General features: G+C 60.0%; 4 protein-coding genes and 1 long non-coding RNA gene across 32 annotated transcripts; 3 read left to right on the forward strand and 2 right to left on the reverse strand.

Moving 5' to 3' along the window:
- Positions 1-1,213: 1,213 nt before the first annotated feature.
- On the reverse strand, positions 1,214-2,752 carry LOC135964843 (uncharacterized). Its single transcript, XR_010577588.2, has 2 exons — positions 2,551-2,752; positions 1,214-1,390 (listed from the first exon to the last, which is right to left on the reverse strand). It is a non-coding gene; the product is annotated as an uncharacterized lncRNA (long non-coding RNA).
- A 512-nt stretch (positions 2,753-3,264) lies between these two features.
- On the forward strand, positions 3,265-5,736 carry CYC1 (cytochrome c1). Of its 2 annotated transcripts, none has more exons than XM_045399356.2 (7): positions 3,265-3,417; positions 4,002-4,220; positions 4,315-4,441; positions 4,530-4,687; positions 4,781-4,941; positions 5,240-5,340; positions 5,441-5,736. In XM_045399356.2, the coding sequence occupies exons 2-7, from the start codon at positions 4,072-4,074 to the stop codon at positions 5,543-5,545; spliced, it is 801 nt and encodes a 266-aa protein (XP_045255291.2). In that variant the 5' UTR covers positions 3,265-3,417; positions 4,002-4,071; the 3' UTR covers positions 5,546-5,736. The 2 variants fall into 2 exon arrangements, with proteins under 2 accessions (XP_045255291.2, XP_005564373.2); XM_005564316.4 differs by having other exon boundaries at positions 4,024-4,220.
- Positions 5,737-6,859: 1,123 nt separating this feature from the next.
- Positions 6,860-11,897, reverse strand: SHARPIN (SHANK associated RH domain interactor). Of its 20 annotated transcripts, none has more exons than XM_073999741.1 (9): positions 11,680-11,897; positions 11,199-11,373; positions 8,141-8,269; positions 7,922-8,060; positions 7,729-7,837; positions 7,494-7,647; positions 7,298-7,416; positions 7,086-7,206; positions 6,860-7,012 (listed from the first exon to the last, which is right to left on the reverse strand). In XM_073999741.1, the coding sequence occupies exons 1-8, from the start codon at positions 11,875-11,877 to the stop codon at positions 7,153-7,155; spliced, it is 1,077 nt and encodes a 358-aa protein (XP_073855842.1). In that variant the 5' UTR covers positions 11,878-11,897; the 3' UTR covers positions 6,860-7,012; positions 7,086-7,152. The 20 variants fall into 20 exon arrangements, with proteins under 20 accessions (XP_073855842.1, XP_073855838.1, XP_073855840.1 ...); XM_073999737.1 differs by having other exon boundaries at positions 7,086-7,211; XM_073999739.1 differs by having other exon boundaries at positions 7,298-7,422.
- A 698-nt stretch (positions 11,898-12,595) lies between these two features.
- Positions 12,596-15,775, forward strand: MAF1 (MAF1 homolog, negative regulator of RNA polymerase III). Of its 8 annotated transcripts, none has more exons than XM_045399361.3 (9): positions 12,596-13,260; positions 13,554-13,593; positions 13,772-13,898; positions 14,010-14,138; positions 14,217-14,382; positions 14,484-14,605; positions 14,711-14,830; positions 14,992-15,126; positions 15,251-15,775. In XM_045399361.3, exons 3-9 carry the CDS (start codon positions 13,816-13,818, stop codon positions 15,270-15,272), a joined length of 777 nt encoding a protein of 258 aa, XP_045255296.1. In that variant the 5' UTR covers positions 12,596-13,260; positions 13,554-13,593; positions 13,772-13,815; the 3' UTR covers positions 15,273-15,775. The 8 variants fall into 8 exon arrangements, with proteins under 8 accessions (XP_045255296.1, XP_045255295.1, XP_045255294.1 ...); XM_045399360.2 differs by having other exon boundaries at positions 12,596-12,966; XM_045399359.2 differs by having other exon boundaries at positions 12,596-12,962.
- Positions 15,776-15,787: 12 nt separating this feature from the next.
- WDR97 (WD repeat domain 97) lies at positions 15,788-25,200 on the forward strand. The gene is made up of 24 exons (XM_045399362.3): positions 15,788-16,027; positions 16,223-16,359; positions 16,480-17,108; positions 17,210-17,331; positions 17,496-18,195; positions 18,275-18,417; positions 18,502-18,738; positions 18,809-18,899; positions 19,023-19,155; positions 19,264-19,385; positions 19,589-19,640; positions 19,786-19,946; positions 20,051-20,294; positions 20,374-20,499; positions 20,596-20,679; positions 21,585-21,662; positions 21,802-22,029; positions 22,125-22,310; positions 22,426-22,623; positions 22,702-22,823; positions 22,896-23,058; positions 23,491-24,008; positions 24,108-24,178; positions 24,258-25,200. The coding sequence occupies exons 1-24, from the start codon at positions 15,916-15,918 to the stop codon at positions 24,458-24,460; spliced, it is 4,860 nt and encodes a 1,619-aa protein (XP_045255297.2). The 5' UTR covers positions 15,788-15,915; the 3' UTR covers positions 24,461-25,200.
- Positions 25,201-27,290: the final 2,090 nt, after the last annotated feature.

Raw genomic sequence — 27,290 nt, forward strand, 5'->3', positions numbered from 1 at the left:
GTCACTTCTCTCTTGCTGCTTTCAAGATTCATTGTCTTTCAACAATTTGTTATATGTCTCCTTTAGTTTATTCTACTTAGTGTTTGTTGAACAAAAAAACTAGATGTGCAGATTCATGTTTTTCATGAAATCTGGCACGTTTTTGGCCTTATTTTCTTTTTTTGAGACAGAGTTTCGCTCTTGTTGCCCAGGCTGCAGTGCAATGGTGCAATCTTGGCTCACTGCAACCTCCACCTCCCAGGTTCAAGCAATTCTCCTGCCTCAGCTTCCCAAGTAGCTGGGATTACAGGTATGCACCACCATGCCTGGCTAATTTTATATTTTTAGTGGAGTGGAGGTTTCTTCATGTTGGTCAGACTGGTTTTGAACTCTCAGACTCAGGTGATCTGCCTGCCTCGGCCTCCCGAAGTGCTGGGATTACAGGCATGAGCCACCGCGCCCAGCCTTGGCCATTATTTTTTTTTTAAGTATTCTTACTCCTTTCTCTGTCTAGTCTACTCCTAGGACTGAAATTATGCACATGTTGGTACGCTTAATAGTGTTCCACAGGTCTCTGAGGCCCAGTTCGTATTTCTTTCTTTTTTTAAATTTCTCTTCCTCAGACTTCCCTTTGTATAGAGCCTCAAGGTCAGCCAGAGGTGAAAGTTTAGGGCCTTTTCAGGCCTCTCCCGAGCACATCCATAGTCCTCCGTGTGTGTATGACTTGTATTCCCAAAAATGTTTTGGGCTTTTCAAAGCTCCTGTGGACATCTCATTCCCTTGCTCTTCCTTTTTAGCTTTTTGTTTAGTCTATTGTTTGTGGCAACTGTTACCCATCACCTCAGGCAGCTGGCACTGGGCAAGCCCTGAGTTGATGTGGTAGGAGTCTTCCAGGGAGCCATCAGACACGTTCAATAACTGAGGTTCTATAAGAATGAGGGCATTTTGCTCCCACATTAACTAGGAAATGTGGCTTCTTATTTCCAAGATTACCACAGAGCTGGAGGACAGGGTTAAACCAGGCAGGGAAAGCTACAGCCCTTAAAGGCCACTGTTCTTACTGATAGTCACCTGTTTAATTGAATAACACCCCCTGGGATGATGAAAGCCTTTGATTAATTTCCATAGCTCTGTAAAAGTTGATTCTGATCATTTTTGCTATGTTTTTCTTGCTGTTATTGGGTGAGGGGTGGACACATTTTTTAGGGGTCCTTCTCCATTTTCACTCACAACTAGTTTTTAATTTTTATTTTATTTTATTTTTTCTTGAGACAGTTTCGTTCTTGTCGCCAGGCTGGAGTGCAATAGTGCCATCTCTGCTCACCACAAGCTTGGCCTCCTGGGTTCAAGCGCTTCTCCTGCCTCAGCCTCCGGAGTAGCTGGGATTACAAGCATGTGCCACCACACCTGGCTAATTTTAGTAGAGATGTATTTTTAGTAGAGATGGGGTGTAGAAAGTAAAAAGTTTCCTCTTCACAGTTTCCCTTCTTGTTAAAGAATAAATCATAAGTGTTAGAAGTAATAGTTTCTTTTACAGACTAACTTCCTTCAAGCCTCCTTGCTTTGTGCTCAGAATTCTTTAAGCTCTATCCCATGTAGCTGTTAAACATGCTCACAGGCAGGTAGTACATTCTATGTCCTTGTACCTTAACCAAAATAGTTGTGCTGGACGTGCTCACAGGCACGTTCCAGCTCGCAGCCTATGCCCCTTCCCTATTTGGCATAAGCAACTTCCTCTTTTCCTCTGTTCTCCCTTGCCTTTACCTATTTAGAAAAGTTTTAAATTATTAGCCAGTCAGGTTTTAGTTTAGATTGTGCGCTCTGGCTCTAGCCAATGGAGACAGGACACAGTAGCAGGGACAAGCTGCGGTAAGGGATAAAAGTTGCTTCCCTCCTTTATTCAGGTGTGCTCTCGCCATTGTTCCATCCATGAGGAGCACCCTTTCTGCAGAAAGTAAAACTGACTTGCTGAGAGAATTTTTGTCTGAACGCTGATCTTTCCTTATGGTACCAGGGAACAAGCATTCTGTTTCTAAATAAACATTTTACATATAACACAGGGTTTCTCCACGTTGGTCAGGCTGGTCTCAAACTCACAACCTCAGATGATCTGCCCACCACGGCCTCCCAAAGTGCTGGGATTACAGGCGTGAGCCACCGCACCCAGCCTAGTTTTTAAAGTTTATTTGCTTTTTTTTTTTTTTTTTTTTTTTTTTTTTTTTTTTGAGACGGAGTCTCCCTCTGTCACCCAGGCTGGAGTGCTGTGGCTGGATCTCTACCCACTGCAACCTCCACCTCCCGGGTTCAGGTGATTCTCCTGCCTCAGCTTCCCAGAGTAGCTGGGACTACAGGCGCGCACCACCACGCCTGGCTAATTTTTGTGTTTTCAGTAGAGACAAGGTTCCACCATGTTGACCAGGATGGTCTCCATCTCTTGACCTTGTGATCTGCCCTCCCCACCCTCCCAAAGTGCTGGGATTACAGGCGTGAGCCACCGCGCCCGATCTTTGCTTACTTTTAAAATATTTTATAATAAAAATATTCCCACATAACAAGATCATATTTACTTACTTTTTTGGGACAAGGTCTCGCTCTGTGTCCCAGGCTGGAGTGCAGTGGCGATCTCGGCTCACTGCAGCCTCAACCTCCAGGGCTCAAGCGATCCTCCCGCCTCAGCTTCCCAAAGCGCTAGGACCCCAGGCGCGCGCCAGGCGTCGGGCCATGAGGAGCTTCTAGAGGAGCCTGGATCGTCCCGCTCGCGGCTCCCGCACCCGTTTCTGCGCATGACTAATCCCTAATAAACCCTTGTCAAGTGAATGAAGGAAAACAGGGCGCTCAGCCTGGGGGACCAGTCTCCTGCTGCCAGGCGCTGCCTGCGGCCGAGACCCCCGCCCGTGCCTTCCGCCGGGCTGCCCCCCAAGCCGCACTTTCTCTGGAGGTCCTCAACCTGGAGGGGCAGCCTCCACCCGGCCATCGCGCAGCCTGGGAACGTGGAGAAAACGAGCGTTGGGGTCTTGGAGGCGGCGTGGGAAACGCCGGACGGGGCGGGGCGCTGTCACGGCAACAGAGAGACGCGACGGGGCCCCGCCCCAGCGCCAGTTTCCACGACAACCCGAAGAGTGCGGCGAGGCAGGCGGTACCCCTGCCACTGACTGACGCGACCCGGGCCAGCACGCTTCGTCCCCGCCCACCCGACAGGCCCCGCCCCCACGCCCGTCCCCGCCCCGCGCTCCCCGGCTGTCGCGAGGTTTTGACTCTAGTGGCGCCCCAGGGGCCGACGGGAGTGGCGGCCGCGCGGAGGAGGCCAAGATGGCGGCAGCTGCGGTTTCGCTTCGCGGGGTAGTGTTGGGCCCGCGGGGCGCGGGGCTCCCGGGCGCGCGTGCCCGGGGTCTGCTGTGCAGCGCGCGGCCCGGGCAGCTCCCGCTACGGACACCTCAGGTGAGCGCTGGGCCGGGCCTCGGCCTCCGAGCGGTCCCGCATCCCCGTGAAGGTCACGGCGGGGAGGCTGCGGGCGCGGGCCAGGGCAGCGCGGAAGCGGTCCCGGCCACCCAGCGCCCCCGCTCCCCGCTGCCTGCTGACCTTGAGCGTGTGGGATCGGAGCTGGACGCCTACCTCTCCGAACGGCAGGGCGCCCCGTCCCGAGCGTGGGGGTCGGCTGGACGGGCTCGCTTTCGTGGCGGGGCGGGGGCTTTCCCGGATGGCGCGCCCAGGACGACTCTTGGGGCTGGCTGTCCAAACTGGGCCCGCGTCCTGAAGTGACCCCAGCCTGACCTCGGCCAGCTGCTTGTGACCTTGGCCTGCCCCAGCACCCTTGGTCACTTCGGTCTGATCCCCGGCTGAGGATGCAGGAACACCCCCCTCCTGAGAGCGAATCACGATCTAGGGGTCAGCGACGGAGAGGGATGGCGTGGGTAGTGGGACAGGGTGTGCGTCTGGTGCCCTGCAGGAGGTGGCCGTTGCTGGGTGGAGAGGTGGCCGCTGAGAGTCAGATCCGCAGGTAGGGCTGGGTGGTGTCCTGGCAGGCGCTGAGCGGAGATCTTGCAGGCAGTGGCCTTGTCGTCGAAGTCTGGCCTTTCCCGAGGCCGAAAGGTGATGTTGTCAGCGCTGGGCATGCTGGCGGCAGGGGGTGCGGGGCTGGCTGTGGCTCTGCATTCGGCTGTGAGTGCCAGTGACCTGGAGCTGCACCCCCCCAGTTATCCGTGGTCTCACAGTGGCTTCCTCTCTTCCTTGGACCACACCAGGTATGCAGCTGGCTGGCTGACTGGCAGGGGGAGGTTCTGGGTGGAGCTGGTGAGGTGGAATCTTCAGCGTTCCTAACCCTTTCCCTCCCTCCAGCATCCGGAGGGGTTTCCAGGTATATAAGCAGGTGTGCTCCTCCTGCCACAGCATGGACTTCGTGGCTTACCGACACCTGGTGGGCGTGTGCTACACGGAGGATGAAGCTAAGGCGCTGGCTGCGGAGGTGTGGGGTCTGGGGATGCCTGGGACCCAGGGCTCAGGGCTCCCACTGTGGTGAGATGGTAGGGTTGTGATGAGGTTCTCGGTGGCAGGTGGAGGTTCAAGATGGCCCCGATGAAAATGGGGAGATGTTCATGCGGCCAGGGAAACTGTTCGACTATTTCCCAAAACCATACCCCAACAATGAGGCTGCTCGAGCTGCCAACAACGGAGCATTGCCCCCTGACCTCAGCTACATCGTGCTAGCTAGGTACACGGGCTGCCCACGGGGTGGTGCCGGAGAGGTGGGGGAAGGGCTGACTTGTGCTTGGGACTAAGGAGCCATGGATCTATCTGGTCCTAGGCATGGTGGTGAGGACTACATCTTCTCCCTGCTCACGGGCTACTGCGAGCCACCCACCGGGGTGTCACTGCGGGAAGGTCTCTACTTCAACCCCTACTTTCCTGGCCAGGCCATTTCCATGGCCCCTCCCATCTACACAGATGTCCTGGAGTTTGACGATGGTAAGAGGCCTCCAGTCTGGCAGTGAGCATGTTGAATACTTCTCCACTACCCCCAGGGATGCTTCCCCTGTGTTCCTGGGCCCAGGAGGTCCTGCCCACTTCTTGTCTGGGGTGTCTTCTGTGCATATCTCAGGAGGCTTTTGGGCTCCTTCAGTCCTTCAGTCTTGCGTATGTCCGGTGGAGGGTACTGTGCCTTTGATGCCTTGGGTAGGGGCCCGTGTCTGCTCCACAGAGGGGGTGTGTTATCCCAGGTTGGACATGAGTGTGAGAATAGCCCTCATTGCTTGTCCTTGGCCAGGCACCCCAGCTACCATGTCTCAGATAGCGAAGGACGTGTGCACCTTCCTGCGCTGGGCATCTGAGCCAGCGCACGACCATCGAAAACGCATGGGGCTCAAGGTAAAAGGGTTGGGAGAAGGCCATGGTGGGTATCAGAGAAGGGCTGAGAGCTGGGCAGGGCTGCTCCCCACTCCCTTCTCTGAGCCTTCCTCGTCCCCAGATGTTGATGATGGCGGCTCTGCTAGTGCCCCTGATCTTCATCATGAAGCGGCACAAGTGGTCAGTCCTAAAGAGTCGGAAGCTGGCGTATCGGCCGCCCAAGTGACCCTGTCCAGTGTCTGCTTGCCATCCTGCCAGAACAGGCCGTCAAGCCCAAGAGCCATCCCAGGCCTGTTCAGCCTCAGCTGGCTAACCCCTGTTTGTCTGGAAAAAGAGGCAAGGGGACAGGAGACCAGGCCCTAGCTCTGGGCCCTCCTTCAGCCCCCTTCATGGGAATAAATTAAGTTTCTCAATGTACATATTTGAACTGTCATATTTGAGCTATTATATGGAAGGAGTGCAGGTTTGCAAGGGACTCTGATACCAAGACCCTTGCCTTCACAAGGCTCCCAGGATGTCCCATTCAGTGTGGCCAGCAATGCCCTGCACTATCTGGTAGCTGGGAGTGCAGATGGTGGGTGTGGAACAGAAAGCAGACAACTGGATGTTAGAGGAAGTGGCAGCATTTGGTGGGGTGGGATGGGGTGTGTCTGGGCACAGAGCTGAAAAGGGCCTGGCTAGGCAGGATGTGGCCCAGGGACCTGTTGGAATGAACAGCCAAGTGTCAAGGTGTTGAACCACTTGGCCCCATTCTGATGGCAGCAGGGAACCTCGGCAGCATTTCAACAGGGAAAAGGCCTGGTCTAGGGCAGGGGCTATTGCTGGACTGGGCTGAGAGGAAGGGGATAGCTCCCAGCCAGGTGAAGGGGTCAAGTAGATGGGCAGGATGTGTGTCATAGAGTGGCCCCTCCTAGCAGTCCACAGGGCAGCTGGGTGGTAGGTCCTGGCCAGAAGCTGGCAGTGGCTGGGTTCCCATAGGAGCATGCTGCTGAGGGAGGGAGACAGTGGATGCTATCTACGAGGCTCACAGAGACATGATCCAGCACTGGCCCAGTGACCTGGTGTAGGACTTAGCTCCTGAGCTTCCCTCGTCCCTAGGAGGGGAAGGAAAACACCCGTTTTCATTGCTGGTATCCTAGCTGCAAGAGCTGAGGGGAGTGGTGGCCAGAGTCCAGGGAAGGCAAGAGCTGAATGGGAGAAAGGTGGTGCCAATAGGGCTGCAGGCAGGAGAGGCGCAGGCCTGGGGGACCAGGGTAGACAGGAGACAAGGTCAGTGGTGGGGGCTGTGGCTCAGTGTGTGGCACACCCCAGCAGCCTCAGCCCAGTGGTGAGCAGCTGGGTGGGGGGCTCTGTAGGCCTCTGGAGTCTGGGAAGAGATCCCCATGCCATGCTTTCCTGACCACTGAGGCTTAGGGTCCAGGTCTACTCTTTGGTACCACTGGGGTCTGGCTGGGGGAGCCCCACCTGCTGATGAGGGTGTCTCGGTAGTGCTGGCTAGGTTGGGGCAGGTCTGCAGAGATGCCACGAAAGGGACACTTGCTGGCTTGTAAGTGTCTTTAATGGTTTCAGTTTGTGGCCCTTCCCCCAACCCTGGTGACTCTGTCCCAGCAAGCAGTCAGTAGAGGTCCCCTGAGTTCGGCGGGGACCTGGAGACGTCGGGCCTATGAGGGAAGGGCCACTCTCCCCTTGTAACCTGTGGGGGTGGAGCTGGGTCATTCCTGTAGGTTCTGCCGTGCCACCTCCCCTGCCTGAGCCACCTCTGGTACCTCTGGTGGTTGCTAGGTGGAAGCTGCAAGGGGATCCCAAGTGCAGGGCCTCTGGGTGCTACACATCTCACAGCCAGGGCGGCTTGGGGCATTGATGAAGGTGCAGGAAGGGCAGGGCCAGCTGGGCTGGGGGAAGAGAGACAGTTGTTGCTTCCCTGCTCTTTCCAATGCCCATGGCTGTCCTGACCCACCCTGCCCAGTCCCGTGCCCACCTGGAGAGGACTGGGCAGGCTGGAGGCAGCTGGCTGGGGGCCTGGGGGTAGCCCCAATGATGAGGGAAACAAGCGTCCAACTTCCCCGTCCATCTTCTGGGGGCGCTGAGGGCTAGGTCCTGTGGCTGAGGGGGTGGAGCTCAGGACTGGCGGGCTGCACCCCACCTCCCACACCCCACCCCCATCGAGGACTGACCTGGGGCTTCTCGAGGAGCTGACAGCAAGTAGAGGAAAGCAGGGTCCCCATCCTGCCGAACTCCATAGGAGGCAAGGCTGCGCTCAGGCACACACAGGCACCGCCCAATGACCCAGCGTTGCACAGCTGGTGGGAAACCGAGCTCTGAGAACACCTGCGGCCAGAGCAATCAGGGCAGATGATGTCACCTAGGCTGCCCTGCCCCCTGGCAGAGCTCCCCAGACCCTGTGCCCACCTGCTCCTGGAGAGCTGCAACGGTGCAGTGGGGGTGGACCTGCAGGGCAACGTGCGCAGAGGACGCGGTGGATGCGGCAGAGGCAGCGTCTTCAAGTGTGACCTGCAGCCTGTGCCAGAATGTGGGTTGAGGGATGGATGGAGGACCTGGGAGGGTCACAAGGACAAGGTGAGGAAGAAGCCCCAGGCCTCACCTGATGGGGCCAGGTGGGAAGCAGGCCTCCTGAAGCTGAACGCTGAGGGCCACACGATGCTGGGCCAGGATGGCTGCCGCTTGGGCTGCCCCCTTCTCGTCTCCACCTGCAATGGCCCGGGCCAGATTCCCTACCAGCTCTTCTGTAGGGCAAGGAAAGGACAGCTGTCACCACTGGGGACTGTCTGCTATCCCCCAACACCCCCCTCCACACCTGTACCTCTCTCCATCAAGTTTCCAGGGCTCCTAGGAAGATCTGCCTCAGGTGTGGGGACTTCCGGGGGACTGGGCAGGGAGACGGGGCATGTTTCTGGGCCCAGGGCTGGCGGTGAGCTGCTGCTGCTGCTGCCTACAGTTAAGATATGGGTGGGCTATGCTGTGGCCTCTGTCCAGGCCTCTGGGCCCTTGGTTTTCCAGGACCTTTGCCTTCTCCCTCACCTCAGCCCATGCCAGGGTCCTGCCTCAGGCCATACTTCAAGCCACACCTTCTCCCAGCCTTAGCTCTGGCAAGCCCCTCAGAGGCCCCTGCCAGACTTCTGTTAGTGCTGGAGCTGCACTTAGTTCATTTTTGGGAATTAGAGCCCTTTCAAACCCTTTGGTGCCTTTAGAGCCCTTTCAAACCCTTTGGTGCCTGGCCCTTTCTGCCAGCCAGGGATGCCTCACAGCAGAACCAAAGCAGGCCCTCAGTGCCCCTGCAGTCTGGGTGGCCTCTTGGAGCCCTTGGAGACCTCCCCTCTCCGGACTCCCTGACCCACACTTGGGCTGCCAGCACTCCAGACAAGCCACTGCCCTAGGCGTCTTCAGAGCTGGGCACCCTGCTGACTCCCCTTCTTACCCCACCCCCGTGTGAGGCCCAGCCCACTGCAATGGGGGGTCCCCACCCAGTGCTAACACAGCTCCTGTGATGATCCCAGGCCCACTGTATTCATACTGTCTCCCTACTAGGATAAGCAGGGCCTTCCATGCACCCAGCGCTGTTCGGTCCTGGCACCCAGTGAGCCCCAAGGATCACCTGCACATGCTCACCTCGGGGTTTCTTTGCTGCTTCCTTGGTCACATGGTTCATGCCATGACCGTCACATTTCATTCCAGTGTTGCCTCAATGAGGCCTTCCCCTGCCACCGTTTTTTTTGTTTTTGTTTTTATTTTGAGACGGAGTTTCACTTGTGGCCCAGGCTGGAGTGCAATGGTGTGATCTCGGCTCACTGCAACCACTGCCTCCTGGGTTCAGGCGATTCTCCTGCCTCACCCTCCCGGATAGCTGGGATTACAGGCATGCACCACCACACCTGGCTAATTTTGTATTTTTAGTAGAGAGAGGATTTCTCCATGTTGGTCAGACTGGTCTTTAACTCCCGACCTCCAGTGATCTACCTGCCTCGGCTTCCCAAAGTGCCGGAATTACAGGCATGAGCCACTGTGCCCCTGCCACCGTTTTAAAAAGCAATCCTCCCAGCTCCACCATTCCCAGTCCCACACCATCTAACAGACTTTCTTTTTTAAAAAACTCTACGGTAATTTTATTATTATTATTATTTTTTTTTGGAGACAGGATCTCGCTCTGTCACCCAGGCTGGAGTGCAGTGGCACGATCACAGTTTACTGCAGCCTAGAACCCCTGGGCTCAAGTGATCCTCCCATCTCAACCTCCCAAATAGCTGGGATTACAGGCAGACACCACTACACTCAGTTAATTTTTTTTTTTTTTTTTTTTTTTTTGGTGAGACGGAGTCTAGCTCTCGCCCAGGCTGGAGTGCAGTGGTGAGATCTCGGCTCACTGCAAGCTCCACCTCCCAGGTTCACGCCATTCTTCTGCCTCAGCCTCCCGAGTAACTGGGACTACAGGTCCCCGCCACCACCATGCCTGGCTAATTTTTTTTTTTTTTTTTTTTGTATTTTTAGTAGAGATGGGGTTTCACCATGTTAGCCAGGATGGTCTTGATCTCCTGACCTCATGATCTGCCCACATTGGCCTCCCAAAGTGCTGTGATTACAGGCGTGAACCACCGCGCCCGGCCCACTCAGCTATATTTTTAAATGTTTGGTATGTTGCCCAGCCCTGTACTTATTTTATATGTCTGCCTCCTCCCCTCTAAAAATGCAAGCTCCAATAGGATAGGGATTGGAAGTTTTGTTCATGCCAGAGGAGTACCTGGGACAGAGCAGCTGCTGAATACATATGCTTGGTGAATGACTAAAGAGAGCCTAGCTCCTTTCTAAACACTGAGTTGCTTGAGCCTCTCTTACATCCCTGTCTGGCTGTCTTCCGACCCCTATGGCAGCTCTGCTTATCTGTTTGTGGGCTGCCCTCTGGGAGCCCCATACTACCTAGTCCTTCATGTTTCTCAGTCTCAACAGCTAACTCTTCCATTTAAGCAACCATGGGCAGTGGCTCACGCCCATAACCTCAGCTACTTAGGCTGAAGCAGGAGGATCACCTGAGCCCAGGAGTTCAAGGCTCCAGTGAGTTAGGATCACACTACTGCACTCCATTCTGGGTGATAGAGGGAGGCTTTGTCTGCAGAAAACCTCCCAAGCAACCATGAAACTCAGCTAATTCCATCTTTTTTTTTTTTTTTTTTTTTTTGAGACAGAGTCTCCCTCTGTCACCAGGCTGGAGTGCAGCGGCACGATCTCAGCTCACTGCAACCTTTGCCTCCAGATTCAAGTGATTCTCCTGCCTCAGCCTCCCCAATTAGCTGGGACTACAGGTGCACGCCACCATGCCTGGCTAATTTTTGTATTTTTAGTAGAGACAGAGTTTGGTTTCACCATGTTGACCAGGCTGGTCTCGAACTCCTGACCTCAGGTGAACCACCCACTTCGGCCTCCCAAAGTGCTGGGATTACAGGCGTGAGCCACCCCACCCAGCCACTAATTCCATCTTCTAAGCATCTCTGGAAACACCCTTCTCCCCAACCCTATCTGCACAACCCTTGCCACTACAGAACTCTCAGTCTTGAGTCTGTCACTCTCCCACTCTTGTCACCCTCCTGCTGCTCTTGGGATGATGTCTTCTCACACAGGTCCTGACCCTGCCTGCTCCGCCCCTTCATGCTTGCCTCTCATGTTTCCTGAGGGTTAAGGAAGTGCAGGCTGAGGTTCCAGGGCTTCCTGGTGGAGGCTGCAGCTCGTACTGGCTGGGCCCTCAGATGGTGCAGGAGACTGACTCCAGGAGCCACTCCAAGTACTCCAAGTTGGAAGGTGGATCCAACTTCCCCAACCAGGACTGGGGGGCCAAGGCTATTCGAAATGAGTATCCATTACAGGGCACTGACCATTCTGTCCTTCCACGGTGGCACCTCGGACTAGGACTGCCCACCGCTGAGCTTCCTGAGGGTTGAGGAAGTGCAGGCTGAGGGTTCCAGGTCCTCCTGGCGGAGGCTGCAGCTCGTGCTGGGTGGGGCCTCGGATGGTGTAGGAGACTGACTCCAGGGGCCACTCCAAATTGACCTGAGAAGGGGGAGAGTCCAGGCTCAGGGCGTTCCCCCGCCCTACATCGCACGATGAGCAAAGAAACACAAGATAACATTTATAGACCATTTCAAGGTCCTAAGTCCTGTACGCCTATCATCAAATCTTCACAATAGTCCTGTAAAGTAGGTCCCAGCATCACCCCCATTTCACGGACAAGAAAAGAGAAGCAAAGAAACGTAACTGCTTAAGGGTACCCAGATGGCAAGCGGAGGGGCCTGGCTTTGGGCTCCGTGCCCTGCCCGGGCCAAGAGGACTGACTCCGCGCCCTCCGCCCCCACTCACCGCCCCGGGTCCCGCGTCCAGCAGCTCCAGCCGGAAGCGCCCAGGCCGCTCAGGGTCCGCGCTCAGCTGGAGTCTCCGCAGCTGTGCCTCGGCGTCTGGCCTGGCGCCCAGCGGCCTCACAGCGGCGTGCACAGTCAAGAGCACTGCGGCCGAGCCCAAGTCCGAGGCCGCCGCCGCCCCGCCCGCTGGCGGCGCCATCTCCGGTCCGGCCGGGTCCCGGCCCTCCGAGCGCGCTTCCGTGGGATCTGGCCGCTAAGCGTCTCCGCCCGTCGGAAACCCTGGCCGCAAGCCTAGGGTTCCGGGCGCGCACAGAGCGTCGGCCTTGGGACGGCGCCGAGTTGTGCACCCTGGCCAAGCCTGCCCCGCTGGCTTTGACCAGAAATGGACACGGCCCACGGGCTGGGCGAGGCTGGCGGCGTGTACGAGGCAGGGGCAGGGCGGCGGAGGCGCTCACGTTTGAGCTAGTCTTTGGGGGCGAAGGGTAAGGGGCCGAAGCACCAGCCACAACTGAAGGCACACGCTGCCTCTTCGCCCCAGGGGCTCGGCGGGTGGAGATGCAGACGGCCAGCGACTATCCCAGCGCCTGGCGGCAGCTGCACATCGCTTCCGGGACCTCCAATGGGCAGCCACCTTCGCCCGCAGACCGCAGCCCCCGCCACGCCCACACGACGCACTAGGTTGGCCCGTGCCTCTCTGGTTAAGGGGTCGACCCCCTCAGGGGCGGAGCGAGAGAGGCCATGGCCAATGAGCGCTGGGGATGGGCGGGTTAGTACGGCGAGAGGAGTGACAGACAGACTCCACAACCTGTAGACATAGAAAGGAGAACTGAGTGGCGGGTAAGGCACCCGATTGCTATTCGAGCTCTCGATCCCGGCGACTGGAGCGGGCCATTCAGAGGCGCGGGGCCGGGCCTGGCGGACGCTTGTTGTTGTCCGGTCGGGGGAGGCGGAGGTCGCTAGCTCGCTGGGCTCGCTGACTCGCTGGGGCGCTCTGTGGCGGTCGGCGGCAGGTCGGTCGCGAGAGCGGGCTCTGTGCAGGGGGGCGAGGCTATGTCGCGGTGGCAGCCCGGATGGGCCGGCAGGGCCAGGAGTAACGGGACGTCGCCGCGGAGCTTCTTCCCCCGGATACAGTGCGGCCCGAGCGGAGGCCGCGGCGCCGCCCTCCGATCTTGAGGAGCCCGCGCTGCGCGGAGCCCGCCCCCGCCTGCGCACCGGCACCAACGCGGAGCGACCCACCCCAGCCAGACCCGACCCGGCGAGGCCAGATCTAACCCAGCCAGGCAGGTGGGTGGGTGTCCGCCCTGAGCCCCGCGCTGTCTCGGGCCTCCGGAACCACAGCCCCCAGCAGGCCTCGCGCGGCGCGCTGCCTCCTGGGATTTGTAGTTCCACCGCGGCTCGGCGGGTGCCCTACCTGGCCCCGGCGGGCGCTGCCTGGCGACTCTGCAGCGCCCCAGCGGGGTCGAGGGACCGCCCTCCTAGGCGTCTGGAGAAACTAGGCGCTTTTTCCGGGTAAAGTGGAGGAACCTCTAGCTTTCCTCTCCCCGGGCCAGAAACCAGCCAGAACGAAAGAGCGCCCGCCCAGGTGACTGCAGAGCCCGGAGCCCCAGGTGTCCTGGTTCCTAACTGGGATGCAGCCTCTTACCCTGGCTGAGGAGCCCAGCCAGCCTGAGGGAGACTGCAAAAGTCATGTCCCGTTGCGGACTCAAGAGTTACCCCCATGGTGGCTGGAGCTGTTCTTTCGGGGTGGGGGTGGGGGTGGGGGTGGGGATGGGGAATGGCAATGGCAATGCTGAGCGACAAACTCAACCAGCAGCCCCAGGGTGAGCAGGGTCCCCGGTGGTCCTAGCCTAGTCCCAGAACTCGCGTGTTCTGCAGGGGGTGTGGCTGACCTGGAGCCTGGACTTGCCACCCTCAGGTAAAACAAGATCTCGTCACCTCTCCTGGCGGGGCAGAGAGGGGAATTCCTGATGTGCAGCCTGGACAGAGGCCAGACTCAGCTTGTTCCCAGCGGCTCCACTTAGTGGGTAGGAGGGCTGAAGGCAGGGCCCCAAGGGGCCAGATAGATACCCATGGTCTGGCCTGTCACTCCCCAGGCAACACTAGCTTCTCTGGAGCACGAAGCCCCCTTCTCAAGGACATGAAGCTGTTGGAGAACTCGAGCTTTGAAGCCATCAACTCACAGCTGACTGTGGAGACCGGAGACGCCCACATCATCGGCAGGTGAGGCAGGGCGGGGGGGCGCGCGGGGCTGGCATCTCGGAGGTCACACTGCCCCGCCCTTCAGTGGAACCTGGGGGAAGCATGCTTCATGGTCCTCTCTGCATCCTATAGGATTGAGAGCTACTCATGTAAGATGGCAGGAGATGACAAACACATGTTCAAGCAGTTCTGCCAGGAGGGCCAGCCCCACGTGCTGGAGGCACTCTCTCCACCCCAGACTTCAGGCCTCAGCCCCAGTAGGTGAGCCATAGTGGGGGCTGCCTGGGGCTGGGGGTTGAGGGGAGGTGATGGGCCCAGTTGATGCTTCTCTCTGTGCAGACTCAGCAAAAGCCAAGGCGGCGAGGACGAGGGCCCCCTCAGTGACAAGTGCAGCCGCAAGACCCTCTTCTACCTGATTGCCACGCTCAATGAGTCCTTCAGGCCTGACTATGACTTCAGCACAGCCCGCAGCCATGAGTTCAGCCGGGAGCCCAGCCTTAGCTGGGTGAGGGTCAGGTGGAGGGAAGGGACCCACAGCCACCCCACTGTTCTTCCCCACTTTCGGTAGCCCCGGGCTCCTGTCAGCCTGATTGTGACCTGCTCTAGGTGGTGAATGCAGTCAACTGCAGTCTGTTCTCAGCTGTGCGGGAGGACTTCAAGGCCCTGAAACCACAGCTGTGGAACGCGGTGGATGAGGAGATCTGCCTGGCTGAATGTGACATCTACAGGTGGGCCGGCATCCCTGCAGGTGGGCCCCCATCCCTGCAGGTGAGCCAGCATCCCTGCAGGTGGGCCCCCATCCCTCACACCACCTGTCACCCTATACTCCCCAGCTATAACCCAGACTTGGACTCAGACCCCTTCGGGGAGGATGGTAGCCTCTGGTCCTTCAACTACTTCTTCTACAATAAGCGGCTCAAGCGAATTGTTTTCTTCAGCTGCCGTTCCATCAGGTGGGCACCATCTGCCTCCTCCCCCACCTCCCTGTTGGGCCGATACAACTTCACCAGCTGTGCCATCTCCACCCAGCTTTGTCCTCCCTGAACATCCTTCCTGGGGCCAGCAGCAGGCCTGGGTAGGGGGTCCTAAAACTGGTTTTCCTGCCTCCCCTCAGTGGCTCCACCTACACGCCCTCAGAGGCAGGCAATGAGCTGGACATGGAGCTGGGGGAGGAGGAGTTGGAGGAAGAAAGCAGGAGCGGAGGCAGTGAGGGTGGGGCCGAGGAGACCAACACCATGGAGGAGGACAGGTGTGTGATGGGGGCCATGACCCGGGTCCCTGAAACCTGGAGTGGGTGCAACAGGGTGGGGGCCTCCTCTACATGGTCTAAGTGGTGGCTCCTAAAGGCCCACCGTGTGCCAACCTCCGCCCAGGGTCCCAGTGATCTGTATTTGATGAGGAGGAGCCGAGGCCCCAGCTTCATCCAGCTTCAACCAATGCCTGGACCTGCCCGCCTGAGAGGCCCCTGGGGCCTCCCCAGCTGCTGGCCAGACCCTGGCGCTGCCACAGTCCTGGCACTGCCCAAGGCCATACCTGCCTAGCCCTTTGGCTCCATCCTGTGGATGCCCACTCACCCCTCAGACTCCTGCTGCCCGTGCTGTGGCCGGACTCGGCAGCACGGGGCCTGGTGGGAAGAGTGACTGCCCTGCCCAAATGAACTGCCACAGCAGGGAGAGCTGGACCACAGAGTTTATTTTTGTATTTCTACTGGGCCTGCACACTCCAGCCCAAAGGGTCTGTGGCCGGAGGCCCCGCAAACAGGCCCCGGCGGTCACCAGCTCTGGTCTTGGGCCGGCCCCTGGTGCCCACCTGTACCCCCACCTCGCCCATTTGGCCGCGTGCACTGAGTGTCACTTTGCTGCAGCTCATTTCTTTCCAATAAAAGTTTCTGTGACTTATTGTGGACCTGGATGCGATGTGGGGGCGGGGCCTGCGGTGTGGGAGTGGCCAGCGGCATCTGGTATCCTAGCAACTGCCGCTGCAGGCCGTGACCGCTAAGTCCTGGGAGCTGTTGGGTTCTGGGACCGCAGTTGCAGAAATGGAGGCAGAGGCGTGGGAGGCAGAAGGCTACAACCTAGTTCTGGACTCGGACCTGTATGATGCAGATGTCTATGATGTCCCAGACCCTGGGCTGCTCACTGAAAAGAATGGTGAGGGGTCCTGGCCTCGTCCCACGGGCATCCGCCAGGAAGTGGGTCTCACTCGGGCTTGGGTTCCATCCCCTGGAACGAAACTCCCCTGGGCAGTGCCTGGCAGGGCAGGGCCCCTGGAGGAGGGCTCCCCATAACCGTCAGGGTCGGGGACCTGAGGCTGTAGGTGGCAGAACTTCCAGTTCCCGCCCGCAGAGTTGACTTTCACGGAGCCGTCGCAGGTCCTGCCCTTTCTGACCAGCAGCCAGCAGTGGCAAAGCCTGACCCCGCGCGCCCGCGCCCGCCGGCTGTGGCTGCTTCTGCGCACCAGCCTCCACGAGGTCGTGGAAAAGGTGCGCTGTGCCCGTCCTGTGCCTCCAGGCCTCTTTCGGGATCCGGTCCTTCCCCTAGGGGTTCCCTAGGCCGGAGCAGCCCCAACCTTTGACGGCGGGTCCGCTCACCCCGGCCCACAGGAGAAGAGAGGCGAGCTGCGCGTGGCGCGCCTGACGCATGGGCTGGAGCCACTGCGCCGCCTGGAGGTGGCAGCCGGGCTGCGCTCAGTGGCGCAGGACCCGGTGGGCGGACGCTTCGTGGTGCTGGACGGCGCGGGCCGCCTGCACCTGCACAAGGAAGACGGCTGGGCACAGGAGACGCTGCTGGCGCCTGTCGGGCTTACGGGGCTGGTGACCGTGTTGGGCCCGCTGGGTGCCGTGGGCCGTTTTGTAGGCTGGGGCCCCGCGGGGCTGGCCATTCTGAGGCCCAACCTCAGCCTGCTATGGCTGAGCGAGCCGCGGGTGGGCAGGGCCCCGGGTTGGGCGCCCACCTGCTGCCTGCCGGTGCCTGACCTCAGGCTGCTGCTTGTGGCGGAGATGGACAGCAGCCTGGCGCTCTGGCAGTTCCGCTCAGGTGGTCGCCGCCTAGTGCTGCGAGGGTCACCACTGCACCCGCCCCCGAGCCCAACGGGCAGGCTCATGCGTCTGGCTGTGGGGCCTGTTCCTCCCCACCACGTCCTGCGCTGCTTCGCGGCCTATGGCTCGGCTGTGCTCACTTTCGATCTGCATGCCTGGACTCTGGTAGATGTGCGCTGGGATCTGCACAAAACGTGAGGGGGAATCCCCCTAAGGAGGGCCAGGCATGTAGGGGTACAGGGCCTTCACAAGGCGATGTTAAGTCCGTTGGGCTTCTCCCATTCCCCACTTGTAGCACCATCTCGGACCTGGCTTACTGCGAGGAAGTAGAGGCAATGGTGACAGCTTCCCGGGACAGCACCGTGAAGGTGTGGGAGGCTAACTGGCAGATCCGGATGGTGTTCGTGGGCCACACAGGTGCTCTGAATTCTCTGCACCCCGAGCCTCGGCCTTTTGCCTCCAGCCGCTCTAGGCTGTCCAGCATCTCTGCAGCTCTGGCCAGGCCTTGCTGCGCTGACTGCAACATAGGCTGAAGGCTCCCCCGCCTTCAGTCAGCCGAGTGACCTGCACCCCTCCCACAGGCCCGGTGACGGCTATGGCTGTGCTGCCTAACACGACCCTGGTGGTGTCGGCCTCACAGGACGGGACGCTACGCACCTGGGACTTGCAGGCCGCGGCGCAGGTGGGCGAGGTAGCACTGGGCTACTGGGGTCAGGACAAGCTGTCCCGGCGCGTGGGCCGTCTGCTGGCGCCAGCACGCCCGGGCTGGCCGGTGCTGTCCCTGTGCGCGAGCAGCATGCAACTGTGGAGCGTACGCGAGCTCTACTCGCCGTTGGCGCAACTGCCCGCCAAGGTGCTCCATGTGCAGGTGGCGCCTGCGTTGCCCGCGCCTGCGCACCCGTCTCTGCCTACTCGCCTCGTGTGCGCGTGCACCGACGGCTCAGTCTACCTCCTGTCAGCTGCCACCGGGCGCATAGTGAGCTCACTGCTGCTGGAGCCAGAGGACTGCGCGGCAGCCGTGGCCTACTGCCTGCCGCGCGAGGCGCTGTGGCTGCTGACCAAGGCCGGGCACCTGGTCCGCGCCAACGCGGCGCGCTGCCCCATGAGCGTGCTGCACCGCATGTGCCCGCCGCCGCCCCCTGCGCCGCAGCCTTGCTGTCTGCACCTGTACAGCCACCTCACGGATCTCGGAGGCGCCTTCTCCTCCTGGGAGGTCGTGCGCCAGCACCAGGGCGAGTTGCGCCGCAGCGCTGTGGCCTGCGCCTGCAAGAACACGAACCGGTGGGTGCCGGAGCCGGCGAGGGTCTGGCGGGCAGAAGGAGCGGCAGGGTCCGCGCCAACAGGCTCTTCCCACTCGCAGGTACCTGCCCGTGGTGGGGCACATGGACGGCACGCTGTCAGTCCTGGATTGGCTGTCGTCGAAGACTGTCTTCCAAACGGAGGCGCACAGCCCGGGTCCGGTCGTCGCCATCGCATCCACCTGGAACAGCATCGTGTCTTCGGGTCAGTAGCTCCCCTGCCAACGGTCAGGCTGCCACAGAGCCCCCTCCCCTCCGACAAGGCCCAGCCAGGCTCCGCTGCCCACAGGTGGGGACCTGACGGTGAAGATGTGGCGCGTCTTCCCCTACGCCGAGGAGAGCCTGAGCCTGCTGCGCACCTTCTCCTGCTGCTACCCGGCTGTGGCGCTCTGTGCGTTAGGCAGACGCGTCACCGTGGGCTTTGAAGACCCAGATAGCGCTACCTACGGCCTGGTGCAGTTTGGCCTGGGCGACAGTCGGCGATTAGACCACCGGCCCCAGGACGACCCCACGGACCACATCACCGGTGAGGGGGCAACACGGGTGAAGCCCAGCCCCCGCCCGGCTCGGTTCCTGACCCTGAACCCTGCCCCCAGGCCTGTGCTGCTGCCCCACGCTCAAGCTGTATGCCTGCTCCAGCCTGGACTGCACCATTCGCATTTGGACCGCTGAGAACCGCCTCCTGCGGTAGGCTGGGAGGTGGGGAGGACTGGGGTCTCCTCCCTCTGCCTCGCACCAGAGCCCAGTGGCTGAACTGGGTGGAGAAGGCCTTGTCCCTGCTGAGCCTCGGTTGCCCTGGGTCACCTCCAGGCTCCTGCAGCTGAATGGTGCCCCTCAGGCCCTGACTTTCTGCAGCAACAGTGGAGACCTGGTGCTGGCACTGGGATCCCGCCTCTGCCTGGTGTCCCATAGGCTCTACCTGCCTACATCCTACCTAGTTAAGGTGTGTGGTGAGGACAGAGTGAGCAAGGTGGGCCCCTCACCTTGCCCACCTTGGGGGAGCAGACCTGGGTTCCCCCAGCCAGGCATACAGGTTCCTTCTCCTATTCAGAAGATGTGCTGGAAGGTCCCAGACATGGTGGACGACCCTCCGCTGCCACTGACGAGCCAGGAATCACTGACTCCCACCCAACTGCAGAGGCTCAGCAACCTCCATCCGGCAGCCAGCCTCAGGTCCCATACGGGCCTGCTCAACCCTCCTGGAGGCCCCCCTTTCCCACCCTGGGTGAGGGCCTGGCTGCGTGGGGCCCTCTGGAGTTGATGCAAGCCTGCCTGAGCCTTGGCACACCCATTTGGGGTCGGTCCTTGTCCCAGCCTCTGCCCCAGCCCACTGACATGCCACCCAGCATCCCACCTGTGCCTGTCCCTGCTTGCAGCAAGGCCTTGCCTCTCATCCATCGTCGGAGGGCAACATCTCAGCCGAAGGAGGTGGGGTGGGTCCTCCTGAACCCGCCCTGCCCAGGCTCAGGCCCCAGCCTTCAGCCCTGGGGCAGGCCTGGGATCCCTGTGGTTGTCTGGGCAGCACGTAGCAAGGCTCAAGGAAGAGCAGGCTGATCCCTGAACCCTGACTCAGGACTTGGACGCCCTAGTGGCCCGGGACCGAGACCTTCAGCAGTTGAGGCTGGGGCTAGTGGTCCCAGCAGCCCGGCCCCCACCCTCCTGGCAGCAGCGCCAGGAAGGCTTTGACAATTACCTTCGTCTGATCTATGGCTCTGGCCTGCTGGTAGGTGTGGGGTCTCCCCCAACCCAGTCCTGACCCTGGCCTCTCCTCTCCACCCACCGCTCCCACCTGGTCTCTGATGGTCCGTCTGCTCCTGCTACCCTCCCAGGGCATGCAGAAGGGAGTCCCAGCAGTGGAGCACCGGGACCCTCACAGTAGAGAGAGAGACCTGGGATGTGTGTGCCCTACCCCAAGCTGCCCACTGTCTTGCCCGGGGTGAGGTCAGCACTGCAGCCCAAACAGTGCCAACAGCCCTGTCCCCACAGGACCTGGGGCCCCTGGACCAGCACTTCTCCCATCCTCCCCGAGTCACAGTGCCGATCCCACCCACCCACCGTAGGGTGCACAGCAAGGCATCCCAGGTAAGGCTTCCCACCCTCCCACATGCCTGCTGGGCCGCCATGGCCCCTCTGCCACCCTGTGACTCCTCCTATACTCCAGCTTTTGGCCCGCTCCTCACTGAGCCACTGCCTGGGTCTCAGTCTGGATCTACAGCTGCAGTTGGAGCAGCTCCGAGGGAGGACGACCGTAGCCCTGGACCTGCCATCCTCCCACCTGCAGTGCAGGGTGAGGGACCCAGGCACGTGGGGTACCACCTTCTGAGGGACAGAGCTGCTGGGCGCTGGGGACTGTGTTGTTCTGAGTCCCCATTCCATCCCCCAGATCCCATTGCTGCCAAAGAGACAGCCCAAGGAACCTCTTTCTAGCCTTGGGGGCTTCTTTCCTGCCACCGTGCAGCCCCACAAGGTGAGACCCCCACCCAGCTCCTGGAGAGCCACTCCTCTCCAGGCATCACTCTTGTGCCTGCCATCTCCCCTTTGCTACAAATCTTTGTGTCCAAATCTGACCCAAGGGCCATGCCCACCTAAAACCAGAGGGCCAGGCTGCAGCCTCCCACGCACCCCTTACCCCTCACCCTTCACAGTCTGTCTAACCCTGTTCCAGTACAGCTGTGTTTGTGGCCACAGACTCCTTGCTGCTCTGGGAGCTGACATCAGGCAAAGCCAGGCCCCCCGCCGGTTATGCCACACACTGCTTTCCCCCGTGGAGGCTGTGGAAAGGCAGGTCCCCTAGGGACTTTTCCTGGAAGATGAGAGTCCCTGCCCTTTAGAGGAGCAAAGTCAAGGGAACCTGGCCCTTCAGAATCCACTGTCTTCCCACCCTCACATACACCAGGTGCCCAGGCAGGCCTCAGCCCCTCCCCCAGCATATGCCTGGCACCGTCACTTGCCCAGGTGGGTTATTGACTCTTTGGACCTGGGTACCACCATCAAGCTCTTCGTTGCCCTCTCTCCAAGCTCCTTCCTTCCTCCCTGGCCCCTGTGCTTCTTTTAGACTTTCTTGTCCCAGGGCTGGGCCAAGTCCTGTGAGGAGCTTGCGGGGTGTCAGGGCCCCTAGAAGCCAACACTTCCCCAGGTTTCCCTTCTCATTTGTCACAGCTGATGCTCACTGAGGGCCTCGCCCCTGGTATCTCAGGGTTCTCCTGCCATCTGTGTTGAGAGTAGGGGTGCCAGCTCAGTCAGCTGTCGGAGGCCTGGCAGCAGAGCTGGACTGGTGGCTGAGGGGCTCTGAGAGGTTATACAGGTGACCAAGGTGGTGGCCAGGCTGGGGGAATCCAGGTTCTCAGCATTCCCTGCTGTGCCCACCTCCAGTACTGCCTGAGGCCTATCTGCTTCCCCGGCTATGTGCCCAACTCAGTGGTGCTCCAGCAGATGTGGCTAAATGCGGAGGTCAGCGGCCTCGGATCCCTGACTCAGCTCGCCTCCCAGAGAAAGCTCAAGGCAAGGGACGGGGCTGGGGACTTTGCTGGTAGGGGAGGGCTCTGCTGTCCTTGCAACCCATCAGGCACCACCTCTTGCCCCTCTGCAGCCAGGGGCAAGCCAGGATGCCCTGTGGTTGCAGTACCCCAGGCCATCCCAAGCCCAGTGGCAGAGAAAGCTGCTCCAGTGGCTGGGGGATAAGCCTGGAGAGGAGGAGGAGGAAGATCAGAAGGAAGAGGAGGAGAAGGAGGAGGTAGAGGAGGAGCTGGACCGGGCCTCGGCTTCCCTGAGCTCGCACTCCAGCCAGCAGCTGGATTCTTGGGAACTGGAGGAGCAGGTAGAGGCTCAGGCAGGGGCCCCAGGCCACCACGGGAGGTGGGCTTACACTGAGACCCAGACAGGTGGGACCTGTAGCCACTGCTGTTCCACTAGAGTGCTGTGGACTGGACCCGGGAGCCCCGGCGGCGCACCTACGAGACTGCCAGGACCCACCCTCATCCCTGGCACCGTCATGGGAGTTTGCTTTTGGATGAGCATTACGCGCATCTGCCCAAGTTTCTGCATTTCTTCATCTACCAGACCTGGTTCAAAGAGTTGTTCCCCGTCTTCAACCTGCAGGTTGGAGGGAATTCAGGATGCCTGAGAAGCATGGGTTAGGGTGAGGGACAGGGGAGAAGGTAGGGGCTGGCTTGGGTGTGACATGGGAGCAGCACCTCAGCATGCTATCCTGCAGGCATACCCGGAGGCGGGCACAGTGGAGGGCCTGGCCTCACTGTTGGTGGCCGTGCTGGAGGAGACCACGTGGGTGGACCGTGTGCACATCCTGCAGGTGCTACTGAGACTGCTGCCCAACATAAGCAGTGATCTCCAAGGCCAGCTGCAGGGCCTGCTCATACACTTGCTCAACCTGGACCAGCCCCCCAGCCTCCAGGTGTGCCCCTTGTCCTGCTCCCAGTCTTCCTTCCTGCCCACCCGCCCTCAGCAACCACATCCCCTCCGCCTGCCTCAGGACCAGACGCAGAAGAAGTTCGTGATGCTGGCGCTGCAGCTGCTCCTGGCCTGCTCCCTGGAGTCCCGGGATGTGGTGCTGGAGCTCATGTCCTACTTCCTGTACTCTCCGGTGCGCTGCCGGTGAGTCTCGCTCCGGCCCAGCCCTCCCTGCCACTGGGAAGGCCTCTGGACAGCCACATGCATCTGTCCCAGGCCAGAGCTCAAGAAGCTGCTGCATGGGCTGGGCCTTCAGGACCCGGAAGGCTTCCTGTTCAAGGAGATGATGACCTGGGTCCAGAGCTCCGACCTAGACTCCAAGGCTGGTTTGCGTACTCGCTGCTGTCAGAAACTGGAGGACATGATCCAGCAGCTTCAGGTTGGGCTGGTGGGGGCCGGGGGTGCCTTGGGAACCCTGTTGCCTTCTCTGGCTTTCTACAAGTCCTGGGATCAAAACCAGCTGAGGCCACGGGCCCCTTGCCTTGCCCAGTCCTGGGCCTCCAGCCTCCCTGCCCTGAGCATCTCTGGAGATTTCCCTGTGCAGGTGGAAGTCACAGGGGGTGTCTGGCCCTGGGTGTTGAGCCAGGGACAGCCCTGGGACCTCCTTGTCAAGGGAGGGGCAGCCCCTGCCTTGGGCTGAGGGTCAGGCAGAAGGGAGTTTCAGTGGCCATGGGGGTGCTCAAGGAGCCAGGGTGCTTGGCCGTGGGTCACCTCCCCACAGATGGAAAGCTCGCAGCCACTGTCTTCAGCCAAGTTGCTGGTGGTGCTGCCCAAGGTCTCCAAGACCTCAGCACTTTCCTCTCCTCCCAAGGAGACCCCATCGCAGACTTCAGTGGTCTCTGGGGCACCCACGCATGCCTCCGTGATGCCCTCGGGCACCTCCTGGTCACCCTCCAGCATCTTCAGGAGGCTCTCGCAGGTCTCAGAGGTGCCTTCGATGGTGGTCTCACCTGTGGAGCCGCACTCTCTCTCCCCGGAGCTCCAGGCCCAGCAGACGCTGGCACCCACGCGCAGCTGGGGGACCGGCCAGCTCGGTCTCGGAGTGCTCTCCGAGACGCTGAAGAGCTTCTGCCTGGAGCCCGAGGCCCGCCTGGGCCCTGCGGGGCCTGCTCAGCTGCCCGAAGAGCCGCCGCTGCTGGAGGAGACCGACTGGTCGCACTCGCAGCTGCTGGACTTGGGCCCCATACACGCGCTCAACTTCTTCTGTCAGCAGCTGCGGGCACAGCAGCGGAGCTCGCTCCAGGAGGAGGCTGCGCATCCGTACCCGCCGGTGCCCGACACGGTGGCGCCGGTGCCCGACATGGTGGTGCCACCACCCCGGGAGCACTGGTGCGCGAGGCCTGCGCCGACGGGGCCTGCGTGGGGCGGCCAAGCGTGGGGCGGCCAAGCGTGGGGCTGGACCGGCTGAACCCTCCTCTTTGCCTCCAGGTACCACCCCATCCTCCGGCTGCAGGAGGCCAAGGCGCAGAGGTCCGCGAGGTGCGCCATGAGACTGAGGGGTGAGTGGGTCCAGGGGTGGAGACTGGGCCCCCATCCCGCCCCAGACCCCAGGCCTCACAAGCCTCCGCCCGCCCCCAGGCCCGGTGCTTTCCCGGCTCTGTGCGCGCCGCACCCTGGATGGCCCCATCCGGACGCTGAAGCTGCCGCTGCCACGTGTGGAGCCTCAGCCTTTCCCCCGGGACTGGCCCACGCCCCCACGCCCGCTGCCCCCGCGGCTCCTGCAGCCCGCCTTGCAGCGCTACTTTCTGCCAGAGGACGCGGACCCTGACACCTATGGCTGACCGGGCTGGTGGCCTCAGCCTGCCTGGCTCTGGGGCTTGCCATTGGTATTTGGCCAAGGCCTGCATCGGGAATAAAGTCCAGAGAATTTCTTTCCGCAGGATGCCGCCTGCTTTGGAGGGCCCTGGGGTGCGCAGGGCGTGCGGGCGTGCGGCCTGAGCCCACAGTGGCGGCAGAAGGCGGGAGCCGGAGGCCTGGGAGGTGGCCATCATGGGCACCAGCGTTCCTGGAGGGGTGGCTGGCCTAGGGCAGAGGAGGCCCATAGCGGGGCCCCATCCGCTGGGCACGGAGCAAACGTTTTCTAGTCAAGTACTAGGTGTGGAGATGCGGGCTGACCTTAGAGAACGCGTCCTGGGCCAGCCCACAGCCCGGGGTGGAGGGGAGTCCTGCCGGGCCTGGGAGGTCACAGACTGGGCCTTCCGGGTCGACACAGGTGAGACCAGGAGTTTGCAGACCTTGCTTTCGTTACTTTTGCTCTGGAAAAGAGAAGAATTGATGAAGGCACCAGGAGCTTTTTTCTGAGCAGCAACGAAGAAGATCCTCTCACCCCTTTAGCCTAAAAACCCCTAGGGGATGGGTTTGGTTCCGGTTCCCAAGGACTCAGCCTCTGGGCCGGGCTCCTCTGCGCTGTGTGGCCTGGCAGGGCACAATACCTTTGCACAGGCTCTCGGGGTGGCTCTGGGGGAAATGCCCGGCTTTTACACCTGTATTTTGTGTTGCCTGAGCAGTGATTTCTCTCCTGTATTTCTGGCCTCTGGCTTTCCTGGTTTCTTCACGATGGCTTTGGTTAGAATCGCTCCTCCACACCTTCCCCGTCACCCCAACCTGTGCGGTGGCTCTTGTTATGGGGCCACCAAATGGCTGCTCTTTCCCAGGCCAGTGCTTGACACAGTGGTACCACCATCCCAAGAGCACGGGTGCGCAGGGCCATGTGGGATGGCCAAGTTGCTGGGCCCAGCTGAACCTGCCTCTTTACATCTAGGCACTCCCCCATCCGCGCACTGCAAAAGGCCAAGGTTCACAGGTGTGCGATGAGACTGAGGGCTGAGTCTGTCCCTAGAGGACTTGACACTTTTTATGAAAAATTAGGGCCGGGCGCGGTGGCTCAAGCCTGTAATCCCAGCACTTTGGGAGGCCGAGGCGGGTAGATCACGAGGTCAGGAGATCGAGACCATCCTGGCTAACACGGTGAAACCCCGTCTCTACTAAAAATACAAAAAATTAGCCGGGCGAGGTGGCGGGCGCCTGTAGTCCCAGCTACTTGGGAGGCTGAGTCGGGAGAATGGCGTGAACCCAGGGGGCGGAGCTTGCAGTGAGCCGAGATCGCGCCACCGCACTCCAGCCTGGGAGACACAGCGAGACTCCGTCTCAAAAAAAAAAAAGAAAAGAAAAATTAGTAAACCTAGATACCTCGGTCAGTGTCTAGCAATGCCAAGGCCCCAGTTTGGGTTCAAGCCTGCTGGGACGATCCTGTAGCTCCTGGGCCACAAGAGTAGCCAAGGCCCTCTGATTTTTGGTCAGGACACAGAAAGATAGCAGGGGACAGGGGGGAACTGAGGGACCCCAGGCATGACCTGCAGTCAGACAAGGTAGGTCAGAGAATTTATTTATGGCTATCTCTCTCTCTTTTTTTTTTTTGAGACAGAGTCTCGCTCTGTCGCCCAGGCTGGAGTGCAGTGGCGCGATCTCGGCTCACTGCAACCTCCGCCTCCCAGGTTCAAACAATTCTCCTTCCTCAGCCTCCTGAGTAACTGGGATTTACAGGCATGTGTCACCACGCCCGGCTAATTTTGTATTTTTCGTAGAGATGGGGTTTCATCATGTTGACCAGGCTGGTCTCAAACTCCTGACCTCAGGTGATCCGCCTGCCTCAGCCTCTCAAAGTGCCAGGATTACAGGCGTGAGCCACCATGCCTGGCCTTCTTTATGGCTATCTCTAAGACAACAAAGGCAGGGGAAAAGTCCTGCCTTGGGGAGAAAAAGGAGGGTGGGAAAAGGTCAAAGAGAGAGATTCTGTTGTCTGAGTCTTGCCTCTGAGGCCTAAGTGCCCCAACATTATAACAAGGGATATGGGAGTTATAAGCCAGGAACTGTGGGTGAAAACCATTAGACAGATATCATAATATCACACCCACACACCAGGCAAGAGACTTGTTCCCTAAAAATTACCTAGTTTAGCCGGGCACGGTGGCTCATGCCTGTAATCCCAGCACTTTGGGAGGCCGAAGCAGGCATATCATGAGGTCAGGAGTTCGAGACCATCCTGGTTAACACAGTGAAACCCGTCTCTTCTAAAAATACAAAAAATTAGCTGGGCCTGGTGGCAGGCGCCTGTAATTCCAGCTACTTGGGAGGCTGAGGCAGGAGAATCGCTTGAACCCGGGAGGTGGAGGTTGCAGCAAGCAGAGGTCAGGCCACTGCACTTCAGCCTGAGTGACAGAGCAAGACTTTGTATCAAAAAAATCATGCCTGTAATCCCAGCACTTTGGGAGGCTGAGACAGGCAGATCACTTGAGGTCAAGAGTTTGAGACTAGCCTGGCCAACATGATAAAACCCTGTCTCTACTAAAAACACAAAAATTAGCTGGGCGTAGTGGCACATGCCTGTAGTCTCAGCTACTCGGGAGGCTGAGGCAGAAGAATTGCTTGAACCCGGGAGGCAGAGGTTGCAGTGAGCCGAGATCACACCATTGCACTCCAGCCTGGGCAACAAGAGCAAGACCATGCCTCAAAAAAAGAAAGAAAAAGAAAGGGCCGGTCTCGGTGGCTAAGAGTTGTAATCCCAGCACTTTGGGAGGTGGAGGTGGGTGGATCACCTGAGGTCAGGAGTTC

Source organism: Macaca fascicularis, chromosome 8, assembly GCF_037993035.2.
Source record: "Macaca fascicularis isolate 582-1 chromosome 8, T2T-MFA8v1.1".
Taxonomy (NCBI): domain Eukaryota; kingdom Metazoa; phylum Chordata; class Mammalia; order Primates; family Cercopithecidae; genus Macaca; species Macaca fascicularis.

Excerpts from the sequence above, each read along its gene's own strand:
- MAF1 (XM_045399361.3), top strand. The coding sequence starts at position 13,816 with ATGAAGCTGTTGGAGAACTCGAGCTTTGAAGCCATCAACTCACAGCTG. Across the intron at positions 14,383-14,483 it reads GGGAGCCCAGCCTTAGCTGG|GTGGTGAATGCAGTCAACTG; the intron begins GTGAGGGTCAGG and ends GACCTGCTCTAG. Across the intron at positions 14,606-14,710 it reads GCTGAATGTGACATCTACAG|CTATAACCCAGACTTGGACT; the intron begins GTGGGCCGGCAT and ends TATACTCCCCAG.
- SHARPIN (XM_005564323.4), bottom strand. The coding sequence starts at position 11,877 with ATGGCGCCGCCAGCGGGCGGGGCGGCGGCGGCCTCGGACTTGGGCTCG. Across the intron at positions 11,374-11,679 it reads TGGACGCGGGACCCGGGGCG|GTCAATTTGGAGTGGCCCCT; the intron begins GTGAGTGGGGGC and ends CCCCCTTCTCAG. Across the intron at positions 7,423-7,493 it reads AGCTCCTCGAGAAGCCCCAG|CCACAGGACCTAGCCCTCAG; the intron begins GTCAGTCCTCGA and ends CCACCCCCTCAG.
- CYC1 (XM_005564316.4), top strand. The coding sequence starts at position 3,289 with ATGGCGGCAGCTGCGGTTTCGCTTCGCGGGGTAGTGTTGGGCCCGCGG. Across the intron at positions 3,418-4,023 it reads TCCCGCTACGGACACCTCAG|GCAGTGGCCTTGTCGTCGAA; the intron begins GTGAGCGCTGGG and ends GAGATCTTGCAG. Across the intron at positions 4,221-4,314 it reads TCTTCCTTGGACCACACCAG|CATCCGGAGGGGTTTCCAGG; the intron begins GTATGCAGCTGG and ends CCCTCCCTCCAG.
- WDR97 (XM_045399362.3), top strand. The coding sequence starts at position 15,916 with ATGGAGGCAGAGGCGTGGGAGGCAGAAGGCTACAACCTAGTTCTGGAC. Across the intron at positions 18,739-18,808 it reads CCCCACGGACCACATCACCG|GCCTGTGCTGCTGCCCCACG; the intron begins GTGAGGGGGCAA and ends CCCTGCCCCCAG. Across the intron at positions 19,947-20,050 it reads GGCCTGCTGGTAGGTGTGGG|AAGGGAGTCCCAGCAGTGGA; the intron begins GTCTCCCCCAAC and ends CAGGGCATGCAG.